General features: G+C 37.4%; 1 protein-coding gene across 1 annotated transcript in view; it reads right to left on the reverse strand.

The window, feature by feature from the left end:
* Positions 1-18,665, reverse strand: part of LRP1B (LDL receptor related protein 1B) — a 375,345-nt gene that overhangs the window by 221,207 nt on the left and 135,473 nt on the right. The window contains exons 6-9 of the mRNA XM_059476167.1: positions 9,591-9,813; positions 6,567-6,738; positions 4,005-4,148; positions 1,967-2,203 (exon numbers count right to left, since the gene is read on the reverse strand). Of these exons, the coding sequence (XP_059332150.1) occupies positions 1,967-2,203; positions 4,005-4,148; positions 6,567-6,738; positions 9,591-9,813 (776 nt within the window). The remainder of the gene's footprint in view (positions 1-1,966; positions 2,204-4,004; positions 4,149-6,566; positions 6,739-9,590; positions 9,814-18,665) is intronic.

Below are 18,665 nucleotides of genomic sequence, written 5' to 3' on the forward strand. Positions count from 1 at the left end.
TCACGTAGGCAAACTGTAATTATCTGAGCTGCAATGCTGTCTGTATATATTCTCAAAAAAAACTGATAGTCACCAAAAAAAGGCAACTTTTAATCTGAGAAGTGGCACCTACCACAGCTAGAAGCTCTTAGCAGCGTGCTGTTCAAAGCAAATATTACACCACCTCCTGACACACCTGATTTTCTGTAGTAGCCTTCCACCAAGGAATGATTTAATCTGTCCCTGCTGAGTTTGTGAGGGTTGACAAGAATAAAAGCTGAGGTGTTAGGGCTGGAGGCCATATTAATTTTTTAAATAATGAAAAATACATTAACAAATGTTCTTTAAAAATACTTTAAAGTTATGAAACTCCACCAAGTTAGAACTAACAATGGAAGCTCCTGGGAAAGGGGAGACTGACAGTGACATATTTTTTGTCCTTGCAAATAGAATCACCAAAAATAAATCATCAGATATTCCACAGCTCTTTCAGTATTGCACTAATATTTTTGCTATCTTGTACTTCTAAAGAGTAGACACTGCACTTAATCATTATTCACAGGAATATCACCAATTTTCTGGTTTGGCATACAAAGTTTATTCATGTTTGAGTAGGCCAACCCCAACCTGTTTGACCCTGACTGTCTGACTCCAATCTGTCTGACACCTCTCAGCCAGGATGCTCCTTGCTGCTCCTCTACAATGTTTTAATTTACATATTTCCTGCTCCTTCCTCTACTCCCTATTTGAACTACTTCCCCGTCAAGTGAAATGCACAGTCAGGAAAGGAAAGTCAGCCATGGAAGGTGTGGGATGTACATTATCCATTCCCGTGCTGGCAGTGAAATGAAGAATTACCAGAGTGACAGCTGAGTATTTGTTATTTTGTGAGACAAATGCCCTTTATTAACCATTCACCAGGGCAGGGTAAAGAGCCTGTCACTATTCCTTGCAACTGCTGCTGAAGGGATCTGTGTGCAGACTCTGAGGAGAGACCTTGCACTAAGAGAGCATCATATCACTGCACAGAGGAGATGGCTCCTCAGAATTGTGCATGAAAACATGCCTTATGAATGACAGGGAGTGAGCATCCCTCTGCTGCAACAATGCTATTCTAGTTACTTTCACTGTCCTGAGCTTCCATTCACAAGTAAATATATGAAGCTCTCTGAAGGCTAAGATGAATATTTATGCTTCTTCTTAGATTGAGGACCAGAAAATAATTACTGCAGAATGAATTGCAGCTGAGTGAGGCAGTTGCTACCTCCTGCTGAAGCAGTATTTCAGAGAAGGGTCCATAAAGGAAAACAAAATATAAATTGACAAACTGGAAGATTTTTTCACTACAAGAACATTTGGTGTGATGAGATATGATTCTAAAACAAGGAGATTCAGTGTAGTGGGAGATGTGGAAACTAAAGACTTGCTGGCATTTTCTCTTATTGCTATAATAAATGTTACAAGCATCTTAATTAAGGTTCTAATAAATGTTTAGGTCTAACTGTTGCTTCCAAATTCACAATGGAAAATGCATCAGGAAAGACAATGCTTTTTTCCTAATGAGTTTTCAAGCACTACAGACAGTCTCATTGTGCCAAACCACTTGAATAAGCTCCAGAATCCACAGTGTGATGCAGGCTGGAGTGAAGAAGTCTTATAAAGTCTGCAAGGATTTGGGATGGCTCAACAAATATCCAGCTTCTGGAAGGACACAGTGGAAAAATAGGAGTTACTCACCAGTGGTGAGCTTAAATGGACACAGTAAGAATCCACAAGAGTGACTTAACCAAACTTTACATTTCTGCCCTCAGGAAAAAAAGAAAAAAACAGGAGGCTGTAAAAATGTATCTCCAATTCTGTTCAAGGTCAAATTTGTGTCTCTTTTCCATGGGAGACCCACAAAACCCCTTTAAATTATCTGCAAATGTCAGTTCAACCTCTCGGTAGTGAGCATCTCTGAATGTCACCAGCACCGAGCGTCACCCACCGTCCTTGAGGATTGTTTCTCTCTCTGTGCCATCAATTTTCTGCCGTCCAATCAGGAAACTGGTGGTATCAGCAAAGTAAATGTAATTGGTTTCAGCGTGGAAGTCGAGAGCACGAGGATTGACCAGGTTCTCGATGGGGATCATGTACTCATCTGACATTTTGGTATTCAGGTCCATGCCCCGGATTATTCCCGGCCGCCCCTTCCCATAAAAAAGAAACAATTCATTCTTTGGTCCTGCAAAAGAAAGATTACAAACATAAACAACTGATGCTGCCTGATCTTCTTCACAGTGCATAATGTCCCTGTTTAATTAACTGGCATAATTAGCGGGGAGCAGGAGCCTTATTCGATACCAAAAACTAAACTTCCATATATTCTGAAGGTATCTAGATTAAAAAACCAACCAAACAAAACCCCTACAAATGGGGAAAAAAAAAAAAAAACAAACCCAAGAAAAAAATAGCTAATTTCATTGGCTTATTCAAAATGCAAGTTACATCAGTGAGGTCCTTACATCTAATTATTTTTTTTGTGTAAAAGTTCACACTGAAAAAGCAGTTGTCGATCACAGAATAACTTTGCATCTGCTGTGAAGTGGACATCTATAGCTCTGTAGACATTTAATTTTACAATTCATTAGGATCTATCAAGGTAATGTAGACCATGACTGAAGTAATCTTAAAATCTAATAACACCATGAAGGCCAGCATATATAAAATGCTTTTTTTCACCCAAAGTTTCTCAGAATCAAACAACAAAAAAGATTAAATTTCTTTAAGATTGAAAGGAATAAAACAAACCAACATACTCTGTTCTTTCCAGCTGGGGTAAAAAACACAGATATCAAAAGTTCATATTTCTAAGATTTTTACAATTTAAATAATTAAGCTGATTACAAAAAACTGGAGCTTAGCAAAGTGATTTTCTTTCCTTAAAGATACTTATCCTTAGAGCCTTAATGCTATCAATATACATCTTAAAATTCTCTCTACATTTTTCCTCCTGGCTCTCAGAATTTTTTGATGGAATTGTCAGTGAAAACTCCATCAGGTTTGACTGAGGTCAAATAAATCCATCTACCACCATCCATCAGAGTATCTAACTGCATGTCTTTTATCTGAACTAAATCAAAATTAGGCAAAAACCAGGCATTCCCCAAAACTCCTGTTGGCTGTAGGTGACCAACAGATTGTGCACATGTAACCTGAGGTATAACCACAGCTGCACAAATCACATTTGTTTTCACAGAATATTCTGAGAAAAACCTTGACTTGTTCACATCAAGGTTCTGCTTTTGTTGATTGTATGGGTGGAAATTGTAGCAGTACCTTTCTGCTGTGAAAAGCAAATAAACAAAGAGTGAGGCTGATTAATGTAAAGCTTGTGATATTTTTAGTATTCTTTGAGCATTCCAGGTTTAACCTGTCACTCCTGTGAACTGAGCCAAATCAAATAACTTTAAGGGAATGAAAGGAGCATGTGAACAAAGTGTCAGGTACACATTAAATTGTGTAATATTATATAGTGGAAAACTTAGAATTTAATGTTTTAGAACATAGCAATATATATAAAGTAAGATAGAAGTTAGGTTTTTCTTTACCTTTGTTATGAATTTAAGTAGTATTGCAATTAATAAATTGTAATTCAATTATAATAACAATTACTATTAATTGTATTTAATAAAATGCTATTATTTATATTATTATAGGTCTATATTAATGGTTATAAGTAATTATTGGGTTAAAAGTAGAAATAATTTAAGTATTATTTTTTACTTAGATAGTTTATCTTTAAAACATTATTTTAAAGTATAACTCTATTTTTAGTTTGTTAGAGTATTGTAAAATTCACTGCTTATGAGACTATAACATAGATAAGAATTATTAAACATTTGAATTTCAACAAAAAATTCTGTCTCACACATTTAACTTGAAACAAACTTTACCCCAGAGCAGCCCATGTGATTTTCTAGAGAACACCCAGAACCATCCCCTGGATTATTCCTGGCTGGCAGCCTGTGACCCCAAGGACATACTTTTGCATGACCTGCCATCACTCCCCAGGATGAAGCCGGTCCTGCAGCGACAGGTCCTTGCTTTGTGGCTGCTGCTGAGCAGGCAGATGTGGGAGCATCCCCCCGGCATCCCAGACGGATCCAACTCACACGCGTGGCTTCTGACTATGGCGAGGGGAAAACAGCTCACATCATTGAAGGCAAGGCAATTACATCAACATGTAGAGAGGTTAGATAAAAGGAAACCATAAAGACAGGTGGTTTGTGTCACAAGAAGTCTTTCCCCAGGATAGAATGTGTGGCATTCACATTCTCTGAAAAATATCCCTTCGCCCAGGATTTTTCTCCTAAGAAGCCTCAGAGAAAAGGAAAACAATTCTTATGTCATTTGCTTCTCCTGTGTTGTGTTCACGTGGAATGTGTTTGGAGATTGCTTACCCACAGGTGATTGTTTCATTGGATTCTAGTGTCAGTTGTTTTCACTCTTTGGCCAATCAGTGCTAAAAGTCATTATTATTTTTTTAGCATTGAGTAAGTATCCTTTCTGTATTCTTTAGTATAATATAGTTTAGTATTCTTTAATTTAATATAGTATAATAAAGTAATAAATTAGCCTTCTGAGAACATGGAGTCAGTTTCATCATTCCTGCCTACATGGGGGATCCCTGCAAATACAATATATAACTGCTAAGGAAGGTGTTTTTTAAAGATGGTATCCAAGCCAGGCCAACAAATCAAAGGGCTATCGTGCCATGCCCGTGGCTGTGTGCAGTCACCCCATTGTGAATGAGCTCCTGCACTGCATTTTCTGGGCAGTGCTTCCCTGGGGGAGCTGACACTTCTCCCCTTTTCCATTTGCTGCTTTGGTTCATGGGGTTGGTTGGCGTTTTCTGAGGACAGAGTGCATCCCTTGCCCACACAGTCTGGCATTCCTTCTACTCCGTTAGACAGCACCTTTCAGGGCAGACACATATGCTGAAACTAAGGAACAGCACAAACCTCATAGAATTCTTCCATATCTATAGAATCACAGAATGGTTTGGGTTGGAAGGGGCCTTAGTGCCCATTTTATTCCAAACCCCTGCCATTGGCAGGGACACCTTCCACTAAACCAGGATGTTCCAAGCCCCATCCAACATGGCTTTGAACATTTCCCAGTATGGGGTGCAGATTTGTACAGTTGGGATATAAATCCAGCTGAAGAAGTCAAAGAATTCCTTATCCTTGATTCCATATTTCCAAATGCATGGTTCTGTATTAGCAGTCTAAATTATTTTTTTTAACTATTTAAGGCATTATGCTTAGGAAACAAAACCTACCAGGCTATCTTACATTTTATAAGCTGGCTTAAACCAGAAAAAGAGTATTCTAGTTGAAAAAAATTTCTGTTCTTCCTACTTTACCTCAAGCTTTTCAGATTTGTTTCTTTTAAAATAAAGCAATCAAGTGGTTTAGGGTCGATAAGGTTAAAGGTAATACAAAAACTCCACCAAGCTGAGACAGTTGTTACAGAGAATCTTGACAAGCAACAAACATGTCCATTCAAAACAAAAAGGAGTAGAGGAGTAATCACAGGATGTAATAAAAGATTACACTGTGCTCATGTCTCTCCTCTACTCAACCTCCCTGACTCCCTCAGGAGTACGAGAGGGATGATTATAGCAAAGAAAGAGTCTTTGCAGCCTCCTTCAGACATTGACATCTGCAAATCAATGTCCTCAGCTCCAGGGTGAAAATTAGTTCACCCACTCTACATCAATTTAGAGTTTGTTCCCACTTCACAAACTTCTTCAGAAGCAGCCATTCTGTTTAGAAACATCGACACTGAGAATTGATGTGTTGGCTTTTCTGTCTAAGCAGTCATGGCAACGATTTATTGTTATCAGTCATGCCAAAAACCTTCCCATAAAGCGTCACGGTAAATATTTTGGATCTTGCTATCTCTGCACAAAGTTCCCAGAGCTCCCACTGATGTTCTGCATACAGAAAGGATGAGAACAGATTACAGTCATACAGACCTCAGAAATTGCTGTTTTACAAAAAAATTCCGAGATAAAAAAGAGTTCTTTCATTCTAGATGAAAATGAAGATTTCTTTCACAGATGGCAAAGCTGATATTCACACAAAGCAAGGACACTCTGTCAGAATTTCCCCATCTCACCAGGGAGAGCTTGGCTGCCCACATCTCTGTGCCTTTTTGGCAGTCCCAAAGATGGGAGCCCACCTGAGATGTGGGTCTGTCTGAAAAGCAGACCCTGCGATATCAGGAATCACTGAGGTCTGAGACCCAAAGCATGGGGACAACACTGGACATCCAACAATCCTGAAGGTGTTAAATTCAAAGTGCTGAGTGCTACAACGTGCAGAGCAGGGCTGGAAATTCTCTGGAATTCTCTGGAAAGGGTTGAGTTGGAGCTTGGGAAAAGTGGAACAACCACACAAAACTCAAGGAACACAAAGTTGTGCCACAAGGACAAATTTTCATTCCATCTTCAGATACTTTTTTCTGGTAGGACCTTTTTGACTACACAAGCCCTCACTGTCTGGTTTTGTGCTTTCTGGAGAGAGGAAATTTGATCTTACCTGCTGCTTGAGTCCTCTTCTGGAACACACGGATCTCTTTGGCATCGTCCAGCCTGGCAAGAGCCTGAACATCAGTACCATTGTACCTGTGGATTCGTAAAATGCTGAGGTTGTCTGAATTTACTGTATACAAATAGTTCTCAAACACTGCCAAGCCACAAAGATGCCTCATCTGGAAAAGAAACAAATGGTATCATTATTTTAGGTCGATATTTGAGTCATATCTGCGAGTTGTAAATGTCAAACACTGCTGTGGATTGTATGTGATAAACTGCACAAAAGGCTTTCTGAGTACTTGTAAATAATAAACACCAATTACACTAAAAGTATAGTTCACATTCTTGTAGTGTGACATTTATAATTAGAAAAGCTTTGTACAAGAAAGGTAGAAAATTCAAATTATTTAGCAATCTAAATTCCTTTACTCTACAAATTACCCAGTTTCTCTGTTTTTTAAATTAAAATCTTCTGCATTCTCGAAGTGCAACAGCTAAATTAGTATTAACTAATGATCATTAACTAAAAGTAACTAAGATAAATTAATTATTATTAATTAAGAAATATACCAAACTTAGAAATTTAAAACACACTTCATAGATGTAATTGATCCATTTTTAAAAATTATTTTATAATCAAATCAGGGGAAATGGTACACGATATACCTGCTGAATATTTTCTTGAGAAAATATTTTATGAGAAATAAACAAATTCTATCAGCTCTGCTGTGTTCCTTTTGTGTTGGTGTCTCTGAGTATGGTGGTGGCCACTTGGCACTGCTTGTTTATGAAAAAGTGAATTCTAAAACTGTGATAATCTCTGATGTGTCTGGTACATTGATAACAAATTACCTAATAGCTGGTAGTTAGACAATCACAACTCAAACACAAAGCAGTCAATTATTTAGAGGCTGTGCTTGATTTATAGATTTAGAAAATGTAAAATATCTCACTGGCAATTTTGAAAACTGAACAAATTAAAGAAAATGCTTTTGGCAGATGTTCCAATACTCTCTGAATATCATATTACTTTAACCATTCAATTGCTCACCACAAAGTATTTCCTTATCTCATTCACTCCCAAATTCAGACACACGTCCCAAAACCCAACCCAAACAAAAAAACCCTGTTGTGCATTTCAGTCATTCTGGAAATTACAGCACAGTTGGCCAAGTCTTACCATTGTATTCTGTTTTCACCCAGAAAAAGGAATAATTATTGACATCGTTGGAAGCATTTGATGAGGACCCAATAGAAATTCAATGCAATTATAGTAAGATGGAAAATAAAATAGCCTTGAAAATAAAGCCACATCTGTGCCAAACTATGGAATTCTCCCTTGAATTACAATTCTTTCTTCCCTATTTCCATTTGCACTCATGGAAATCTTTATCATTTATCTTCCATGAGTGTTTTTTTTTTTAAACTATTAAAGCTATGTGGCTCATTTTGCAATCCTTTTTACAATGATCTAATTATTTGTATTTATTTTTTAATTTGTTGGGTTTTTTACATCTCATGAAGCTTTCCAGCAACCCTGTGCATGAGTAAAAACATTACTGGTTTGTCCTTTGAAAGCCAGGAAGGCTGTCAACCACAGAATCCAGTCTTGTTTGGAAAACACATCTTCGATATGTTTGTACTTACACAATAAACTTTAGTCCCTAAAAATTCTTGGGAACAGTTTTATGGTCGGCTGTTTCCTTGGACTAACGAGGAGTGATTTGGAGAAACAATCATTCTAGATCATGGCACATGCAGCACAAAACATACTGAAATTATCAATTCTTCATTTCAGTAGAAAGGCAATCAGTGCCACTTGTGACAACAGGGAGAGGCCAAACTTCTTAATACCCTTCATCCTTATCAAAAAACAGAGATTTCATTTTTTTAGCTAGTATTGAGAAGAATCCTTCTAAACTTGATAAAGTATCCTCTTTTGCATCTAAATTTCAGCAAGAAGAGGAAGAACAAGCATCTTTCCTATGACACAAGTACAGCTCAATTAGAAGCCTGTTAGGTGTTTTTTAATGGCTTCTGAAAATTATTTTAGCTTTTAAAATATCTAATGCAAAATGATACTTAAAAAAAAAAAAAAAAACCAAAAAACCCAAAAGTTTTCAAGACCTCTTGTTCCAGAACTGGTTAAAGACTGGGGATAGATTGGCAGAAATAGGAAGGGGTTTGCCAAATCACCACTTTCACTGCTTTTTGTCACATTTTCTGCCTCTTTTTGGTTAAAAGTCTAACCAGTTGCATCTTGCTAAACACTGATTGCTTGGAAGCAACAAATGACAGAAGAACTGGTAAAATGTATATTCTGCTTGCACAGTTTCCCATTCCCTGTTTAACCTCAGGCAGAAATATATGCAAACCTGGTGCCCACACCTGGCAGTCCAGGTACTGACCAGAACAGTTTGGTCTTTGCAGATTTTCCCTGGATTTACATAAAGTTCACAAGTGCCAGAGAACTCTTCCACTCTCCAGGCTAATGGATTGAAATGCTCCTGCTCCAAACTCTGAGACTCACAGTCCCAGAGTTTGTATTTATGACTCTGAACATCAGGATCAGCTGTGAAAAGCATCACTGCCACCAACAAAAATAGGATTTAAGGGCATCCAGATTAGTCTGAATGGGTGAATAGCTTTTGCTATTCTATTTCACGTTATTGTGCCTGTTAGTCTCTCCTTCCTGAGTGGGTAAGGACATCTTGTCATTAAAGATTTATCTCCCTGCACCTTTCCACCCCAGATTTTCCCTCCTGAAGTTTTTAACAATGGTGACTTACAAATTTCATTGTTAATGAGACATTGCATGGAAATATTGATAAGTTGCAAAATTGCTAAATTGCAGATAAACCAAAGCATGTAGCTGCATCTTTTAAATTCCAGCACATCTGAATTAAAAAAGTTTATTGTTTATTGAATTAAAAAGGTAAAAAATTATGAAATTCCTGTAGCTGCTGGCATTATGTGCATTTATTTATTGATATAATTACTTTTTACTGATTTACAAATAAATACCTACTTGTCTGCCTTTAGTTATTGTTTGCCTCCTTCTCCCCTGATAGTCAACAACTTCCACACTCTCCAGGTATATGTCAAGCCAGTACACATATTTATTGATGAGGTCTAGTGCCAGAGCAGTTGGCTGTTCAATTTTTGAGTCTACTATCCACGTCCTGTTCATTCCATCCATGTCACATCTCTCCACCTTGGCAGCGTTCCCGTAGTCTGTAAAGAAAAGCTTGCTGTTGAAAGAAAATAAGATGTTGTAAGTTTTAAAGGGTGTGAGCAGAGTGCAAAGCTCCTGCTGGCTCTGGAAAAAGGAAGTTTTCATTCTTTGTCATTTCAATTTCCTATATACCCCATAATTATTTTTAAAATTCACCATATCTTCTAACAAATTAACAATTACACAGAATTATCTCTCAAATGTAAAGCACAGAAGTTCTAAATGCATTTCCTTACAAAACAGATGCACCATGTAACACTCTAAAATTACCATCCTAAATTCATTTTTAACCATTATTTGTAAAGAATGGTAGGATAGTTACAGAAAACAGTGACAAAAGCACAAAGCACTCAGGTTGTCTGGAGAACAGTTATTGCACATCAGCTATAACAAATACAGGGGTCCCCACTGTCAGGTGCTTTAACATCTATTTCTGGAGGAGCTGCTTTAGTCTCTAGTACATTTGTCCCCAGCCTTGGAAAGGTGCTCAGGCTTCAAAATGCTTCCACAAATCCAGTGAGTCATTCCATCCAGGAATAATGGGAAACTATCAAAGGCTTAAAACTGCTGCTAAAGCTCCCTAACCCAATGCCTGATCAGCATTCACTGGGTTTAGCAAATCAATTCTGATTAACCCGAGGATATTTTAACAGGATTACCTATTTGTGTGAACAAATTACACTTGCAGGCTGAGGACCACCTTGCCATGACTTTAACATGCTCTAAAGAATAATCTGATTCCAGGCTGAATGCTACTGAAACCACTTTGAGCACAAGGATTTCATTATCCAAATGAAGTGAATTATCTCCTAGTTATTACCACTAATGGGAATAACTTTGGATCAACAGCACATAAAACTTCAGATATCTTTATGTGACAGAGCAGTAATTTATAGCCTTGTAACTTCTCATAAAAAGCCAGTTTTGGGCTATTTGCTGAACAGCAGAATGAAATCCATATCCTTTATTTTTAGTCTTCAAATAAATAAGAGTACACTTTAGAGGTAAAGTGTTTCAAGTGCAAAAAATACAAATAAAATAGAAAAAAACTACACAACAACTTTTTAAAAAAAGTAAAGGCATTAGAATAATCTATAGTCTATGTGCAGGAGCTGTCAAATGCCAAAATCAATTGATCTCAGAATCATAAAATAGGGCTGGAGGAGACTTTGAAAGGTCATGTAGTCCATCACCAGGCCATAAGGCAGAATAAACTTTACCTATAACATTCCTGAGGGATAACTCCATTCCTGACACGGATTTCAATTTATCAAAACAATTCTGAATTCCTGTCCTGTCCTTCATTGTCATTCTTTATCCCAGCTGTACTCTAAGAATATATTTAAAAACACACACTTAACATCCGGGTCTATATAAATCAAAATGTCCGTAGTACAGAATATTTGCAAGGAAAAAATCATTTGGACTGAAACAGAAAAAAAAAAGTGTATATAGCAGTATATACACTTATTTATGTATGTATTCAGATCATCAGAAATAACAAGGCCAACGCAGATATATTTAAAGTAAGTTGTTAAAATGTTATATGTACTCCAGACTACAATCTGTACTTCTGGGGATTTGATTTATGTTATTTAATGGAACTTTGTACCTCAATATTCAATAATTCAAATAAAGCTCATTTTGGAATCATAGAACCAACTGGGTTTGCTGGGATCAGACACTCATGTATAAATAAATATATAAACACACATTTATGTAAATACACGTCCAGACACACAGCACTTACAAACACCTGAAGTGACTTCACACTGGCTCTTCTGCATAGTGTTTGATTTAATTAATAAATTAACATTTCTAAAGATTAAAATAAAAGTTAAAAAGAAAAAAATATATTGGCTTTTACAACAAGACTATCTTTTCAGGTCAGACAATAAATAAAATGTTTGTATGTCAACAGCAAATAGATCCAGTAAGGAATATCTAAGAATTAAGAATATATAAGAATTTAATAAGTTCTCCAGCTTTATGGAATAGGGGGTCAATTTCTTTATTTTCCTCAATATCTGTCTTATATTAACACCATTTGTGCAAGTTATCATGACTTCATGTGTAAATTACACTGGTTTTACTCTAAAAATCATTATTCTTTTCCTTGAGACTGACAAAAATGAAACTTTATAATTAAAGGAAGAGGTAAAAGACAGAACAAGAAAGTAGTTCCCCTAAGTGCTGCTGCACAATCAAAGTGCTGTGAAAATTAAATTAAGAAAATTGAATGCTTTAGTGTGTAATCTTTAAATGCAGCTCTGTATTTAATGACCGATGCAGATTTTTAGAGTGAGGTTTAAAGCAGAAGTGCATTTCTAACACAGGAAGTTGACCCACAATTACACTGCACTGCCTTTGCCTTGGGAGCACTAAAGGATGCACTGTACAATATTTATTTCAGCTCTAGGCTAATTTTTGTGCTCACAAATGGTGCTGGGTTTGCCTCTCCATTTTCAGCAGAGGGCAATGAAATCTTTTATCCATTCACAGAGCAATTTTGGGAGGAAAACTGAGTGTGCATGTCCCTGCAGAGCCCAGCTCAGGGCACTGGGGCTGACAGAGAGCTGAGTCCACTGCAGCCTTCATTTCCTGAGACTGCCGATGGGGCTAATTGATTGCTAATTGAGTGCTGCAACAGCACAAATGTTGGCACTAAACTGAATTTTATTAAGGCAGATTATCTTTTGAAAGACTTCATGTGTGGAAATTCGGAATTCTGCCTCTAGTTAAACAACAACAAAAAGGGGAGTCTTCTTCATCAAGTCCTGGTGCGTTGCAGTACTTGATGAAGTCAAGTATTAAACTCAAAAGAATTCAGTTGTTTTGACTTTTCCAGAATGGTTTCACTGTGGTCCCAGCAGTTAGGAATCTCCATCTAATAACTAATGGTGATATCTTCCAGGCTGAATTACACAGACTGATTTCTGCAGCAGCTTATTTGGCTTAAACAGCTATTTTCACCTGTCCTCCTCTCCAGAGCTATTTCTAGATGGAAATCAAATTCTTTCCCTCTGCCTAGCAGCTGGAGATAAGCAAGGCAAGACAGACCTCCTCCTCTGATAGGACAGGCCCTTTCTGCTGCCCTCCTGTGCAGTTATTCCAGTTTTAGGTCAGTGATTTACAGGCATGGCCAGCACTGGGTTTGCTGTTCAGAGCTGAGTTCACTGGGGTCTGCACAGCACCCAGCACCAGCTGGAGTCTCAGCCACCCCTGGATGACATTTGCTGTTTTCAGGGCTCTGTTACACTGCTGATATAAACTCATCCTTCCCTCTATTACGTGCACCCTCCTCAGTCTAACAACTGAGTCCTAAAAAGTGATGGCTGGAGATTTTCCAGAGGGTTTGGTTCCAGCAATGAATAAATACACAGGGACTATTCTGTCCACATCTGAGCAATGACAACTCTCCAGCCTTCTCAAATAATCTTCCCTGACAAACCCACTGACTAAAAAGAGCAAGAAATGTTACCAAACAGAACTAATTCCAGAGGAACAGAATGCTGCCATGAGACAAAAGTGATAGTGAACTGCCCAGTCCCCACTCTCACACTCACCTTTCCTTCATTATCAAGCCTCAAAAATTTGTAAGGAGCCCTCAAAGGGCTGTTGCTCTCCTTACAGACATCTGTAGGATAGTTACTGCCTTGGTTCAGCAGCCAAACCCCTTATCACCACTGCTTTTGCCCAGAACCTTCTCTCTCATCACTTCCTTTTGTTTTCCAAGCTTTCACTCACCTCCTTTGTAATCCACCTATTTAATTAGCTGAGAAAGAATTGCTTTCCCTGTAAAGCTACATTTGGGCACTTGCATGACTAAGAACTAGAAATTTCTAATGCACCTAAGACGCCAAACACCGTACAGACCAATGAGAGTTTGAAGGGCAAAAATAAAAATTCGGGATCTCCTTGACAAAAAAAACCAATGAAATATTATAGGAAGCAAATTAGTAAAGTATATATAGAAAAAGAGGCAAAGTTGGACAAGATCTAGCTAGACTAAAGTAGATAATTCCTAGCACACTTCAACAGAAGTCATGAGTGGAAAGGACAGGGTTTAATTTTTAGAAATTACACTGAGAGGATAACTTTCAAGACAACTTAGAAGGCAACTAAAAATATTCAGTTGATCTTGGCAAAATGAACAAGTCACAAAAAGTTAGAGGCTTTTTACCAAATTAGGAGCAGGATTATGATGTGGGGAAAAAAGTTTGAATTGGAATTAAGAGAAATGCTGTGTAATTTAATTGGTTTGAAGCATAATGAGAACAGCATAGGCATTGAGTGGCACCATCCAGATTTACTGCAGGACAAATAAGATAACTAAAATTGTGGGGACTTTGGTGAACAAGGAACCTGTTTCAGAGGAGGTGATCAAAGCAGCTAATTAAAAGGACTGTGTGAAAACACCCCTGGGGTTCTCTGCAGCCTGTGCTATGAGAATCCACTGACTGCAATCTCAGAAGGGGACTGCCACACAGTCCTGTGTCTCATTTCTACTGCATTTCAAAAAATGAAAGTTATTTGATTGAGTTTACATCACATTTAATTAATTATAAGCTTTATAGCATGGTCCAGGAGCATTTTTAACTCTGATGATGTTTAGGTTGGTTTCTGGGTTCAGCAGTTTTCCTTTTCATCCACATCGAAAGCAAAAGAAATGGGTCACCCTTAGATGTGGCCCATTTTTGGTAATAAATGATCCATGGCCCTCAGTGTCCCAGACAGATTTTAGGAACTTGAAGAGCACTGTTTGCTAGACACACACACACATTGAAAGCAATTCCAGGTTTGGGGCAAAGGGAAATGTTTCCCCAGAGGAGGAACTGAAACACCACTGGATTTGGGGATTTGGGTTTCTCCTTCCTCTGCTTCATTCCAGCACAAGGCAGCATCCATCACCTGGAGGACAATTTCCCACACTATTTTGGGGGGTTAGAAACTCTCTGGCTCTCCAGCAAAGTGCCTTATTTTATTTTTTTTTTTTTTTTGCAACTGATATTGGAAGGAAATATGGAGTGGATGTTTTTGTGCTGCACGGGAGTGAAATTCTATTAAAGTTCCTCTGTGATTTCTGCAGCGCAAAGGAGGACATATGTTCCAAATGTTCCTGGCATTTTGGAAATCTAGCAGTGAGTGAAATAATAATGGTTTCTCCTCCTAGAGAGCTGCAGATTTAGTGCCAGGCAGGAAGCAGCACAGGGTCAGGCTGCAGATAAAAGGAAAACCCAGTCAGACAACTCATTCTCAGCACGCAGAGCCCAGCTCCACTCACTGCTTGCTGCACAGCAACAGGCAAAAATCAGCAAAACTCAGCCCCCAGGGGGGACATTTGTCATGAAATGCACTTCTCTTTGCAGGGAAATTGCCAATTCAAACAAAAGTTTTCCTATTTGAAGCAACAGGGGCGGAGGCCTGAGCAGCAAATGGGGAAAGTAGTTGAGAATTTGGGGATGGATTAAAATCAAAGCCAATATTGTTCACTGCTAAAGAAGACACAAGTTGTCGTTTGTTTTTTTTTTGTTTCTATTTAAACTGTTCATCATCCATTGATAAAAATATGCCTGTTAGAAAGCTAAATTGTTTGCAATCAACAGGTCCTCCCAGCTCCCCTTTCCTTACATACACAGAAATGTGAATTTCCAGGTGTTATAAAGTGAACACAATTTGCCAATCAAGTATGGTTGGTTATTATATTGTTATGACTGTACTCCACATTTGTTTTAGCAATACTGCATGTTATTCTTTAAGTCTGATCCTTTCCACTACAGAGGTTATAAAAGCCTTTACTTTATTTGTCCTAGGGATGTCAACCATATACATATTTAAATTTCACAGTAATCCTTAAAAGTGTTTGCCCCTCCTTTTTCCACCCAAATATGCTTTTTCTGCAGGGTGAGAGTGCAGATGCCTGTCCTGTGCACTCATCTGCCATCTCTGGGTCCTGCAAGGATGATATAGGATAGAAAGATGTACAGCTGAGTTTCTGTCTGATGATGTTTTGTCACAGTTGAAATTATCTCACACAGCCTCTACTTCTTCCTATGCAGAGGAATATGTAAAATATGAAATATTTTCTCTTAAATAAACCCATATCAATCTTACCATGTTCTTTTTCTTGCTCCATTTATGAGTACTTGTGGCTGCACATGCTCAAAAAAAGCACATCATGACTATAACAGCAATAAATCAAACACACTGAGAAATGGAAGTTCAGTTCCCAGGTTTTGCTTGTGGATAAAAATTGCAGAGAAAGTTTGTCTTGCACTCTCATCACAAGAATTTTCTGTTTTTTCTTTTTTCCCATATCAAGCCTACAGCAATAGATGTACCCTTGGAAAAGTGCATCCCTTAGAATATATCAAATTTATACTTGCTTAAACCTGCTTTCTGTCTACATACAATTCAATATCTTTTCATTAAAATAATCTAATTACCTTGAATAATTTTGTGCACAGAGAAATTTTCTGAATAAAAAGCATGTTCTCTGAATTTTCCAAATTTATTCCCAATATGAAATTTTAGTAAGTAAATCAAATATTACATTTTCAGCCACATCTTTTCCATAAATACATGGAAAGTTTTAATAACTGTCAGTTTGAAATGAAAGACACATTGCAGGTTTATTCCTGGATTCATTAAGGGCCCTGAACATCAGTCTTTATTTGTCAGATTACTGCCCTTTATCTGAAAATGTAAGGATTCAGACTTAAATCAGATGTAAATCAGATGAAGAAATTTAGAATTAAGAGTCCTTTCAGACTAAATGTGTTTGCCCATGTGCAACTACAAGCTCATCAATTAGAACAGAAATGAAGAAACATTGATTATTCCTCTTTTATCACAAACCAGCTGTGCCAAATCAATGTGCTGATCCACTGAAAAAAAATCATTTTATAAACAAAGTGTCATGTTACATGGCTTTATATCAACATTTAAGTAGACTTTTAATGTGACCTCTAAATAATACCATAAAATCTCTGTCATATTTTTAAAAAAAAGTAGATATAAATCCTCCCTAAAGTAAAGAAAATATTTAGCAGATTTTTTATGGTTATAAAATATGTGTTTACATTGAAACCATACACTGATGATAGAGATACTGAAATATGGAACATGATGATGAACAGTTCTTGGATTTTCCTGAGTATTTATTTTTGAGGGTAAGATGGTCCATTTCCACTCCTTTACCAGATGTGCAAGATGCAGGGAAATAATTTTGCCACAGAAAATTAAAATTCTCTTTCTTCATTGGCAACTCAGGCTCTGATATATTTGTTAACCCTCAAACTCAACTCTAGATAGGTACTTTAATGTGCAATTTTTGATTATTCTGCTTTGAATGATTTCTGGAGCATCAAAATGGTGCCAGGTGACCTTTTATACTCTTTACATGCACTCCTTTATGTACAGAGCAGAATACACATATTCATGCACTGATTTTCAAAGATTTCCTCACTATTGTACCAAAGCTCTTTCACAGAAGAAATAAACGCTGCACTTTTCCTGAAGGTATTTAATTTTCACAAGATATTATGTGCAGTCAAACTATTGCTCCTTCCACTTAATAAATAACCTTTTCCCTTAGCTGAAAAACGACAATATTAAAAATTGCTTTGAAAATAGGATTTTTTGGGGGAGGGAAGGGGGGAGGAAGGGGGAAAGTTTTCATTAATTGTTCAACGATTGTAGGGCAATAAAGGCTGAAATAAAGAAGATCCCTGAAAGTGTTTGACTTGCAGCCTGAGGAGCTAAAGCAGTGCAGAGTTTGGAGGGTTTAACTTTTGTCCTAGAGCTGAGCTCAGGCTCAGAGCAAATCAGGACAGCAGCAGTGCCGCTGGCAAGCTATATACAGTCATGGACGGAGACGGGGCAATCTGAATGTGAAAAATGCATGTATTTTATGATTGGCTTTTCGCAAATATTAAAATGAATATTATATGTGTTGTGTTAGAAAATAATGCTGTATTAATTTTCTTCAGTACTATGTTAAATATAGTTTTATGTTATGTAAGATGCTTTGTTTAACAGAAAGGGCTTGCAGCGAGATAGCAGCCACAGGACACCTAGATCTTTCAGAGAAAGGGAATTTATTGCCTTCTTATCAGAAGAAACAAACTTCTTCCTGCCTTGGAGGCGCTGTTAGGATTAGAAGGAAGAAGTTGGCACTGCCCAGACAGAATCCTGTATTTGAATAGAATTTATGCATCATGAATGAAGTGTATGAATATGCAACGGGCTATTGTTCTTAAGGGTTAATCCTTGGTTAACAGGTGTCCTTTTTCGGGCTTGTGATGCCCAGAAAAAGGTACCCGGACGTCCGTAACTTTTTGTTTTTATTGTCTCGTATTGCCCTAATTCAATTTGTCCAAATTGTTATTACTCTAATTGTGTTACTATTCTTTTTAACTATTTTATTACTATTAAACTTTTCAAAATTTTAAAAACAAGTGATTGGCGTTTTTCACACTGAACCAGTGTCGTGAGCTGTTTATTCAGCACATCAGCCTCAGTACATTGTTAGGACAATGGAGACAGATTATGTTAACAGCTCTCTGATCCATAGGGAATTCCAAGGGGGTGTTACATTACAGCATAGCATAAAGCCATCTCAGCCTGGGTTTCAGCCAATCACACATAGAGCAAAATATATTGACAAGAATTCTATCCAATCATATGAAACACACGTAATGGTAGTTAACACAATGGCTCGCTCATGAGAGACACAGCACAGAGACTCATTCATACTAACCTTCTAAAGATATACATTAAATAACCTTGTTGCAATCTATGAAGACACATTATAAAAGTCTGTTGCGCTATTTCTCACGTCTGCTCTACTGCTTAGAAAACTTTTCG

Source organism: Ammospiza nelsoni, chromosome 7 (assembly GCF_027579445.1).
Source record: "Ammospiza nelsoni isolate bAmmNel1 chromosome 7, bAmmNel1.pri, whole genome shotgun sequence".
Classification (NCBI taxonomy): Eukaryota; Metazoa; Chordata; class Aves; order Passeriformes; family Passerellidae; genus Ammospiza; species Ammospiza nelsoni.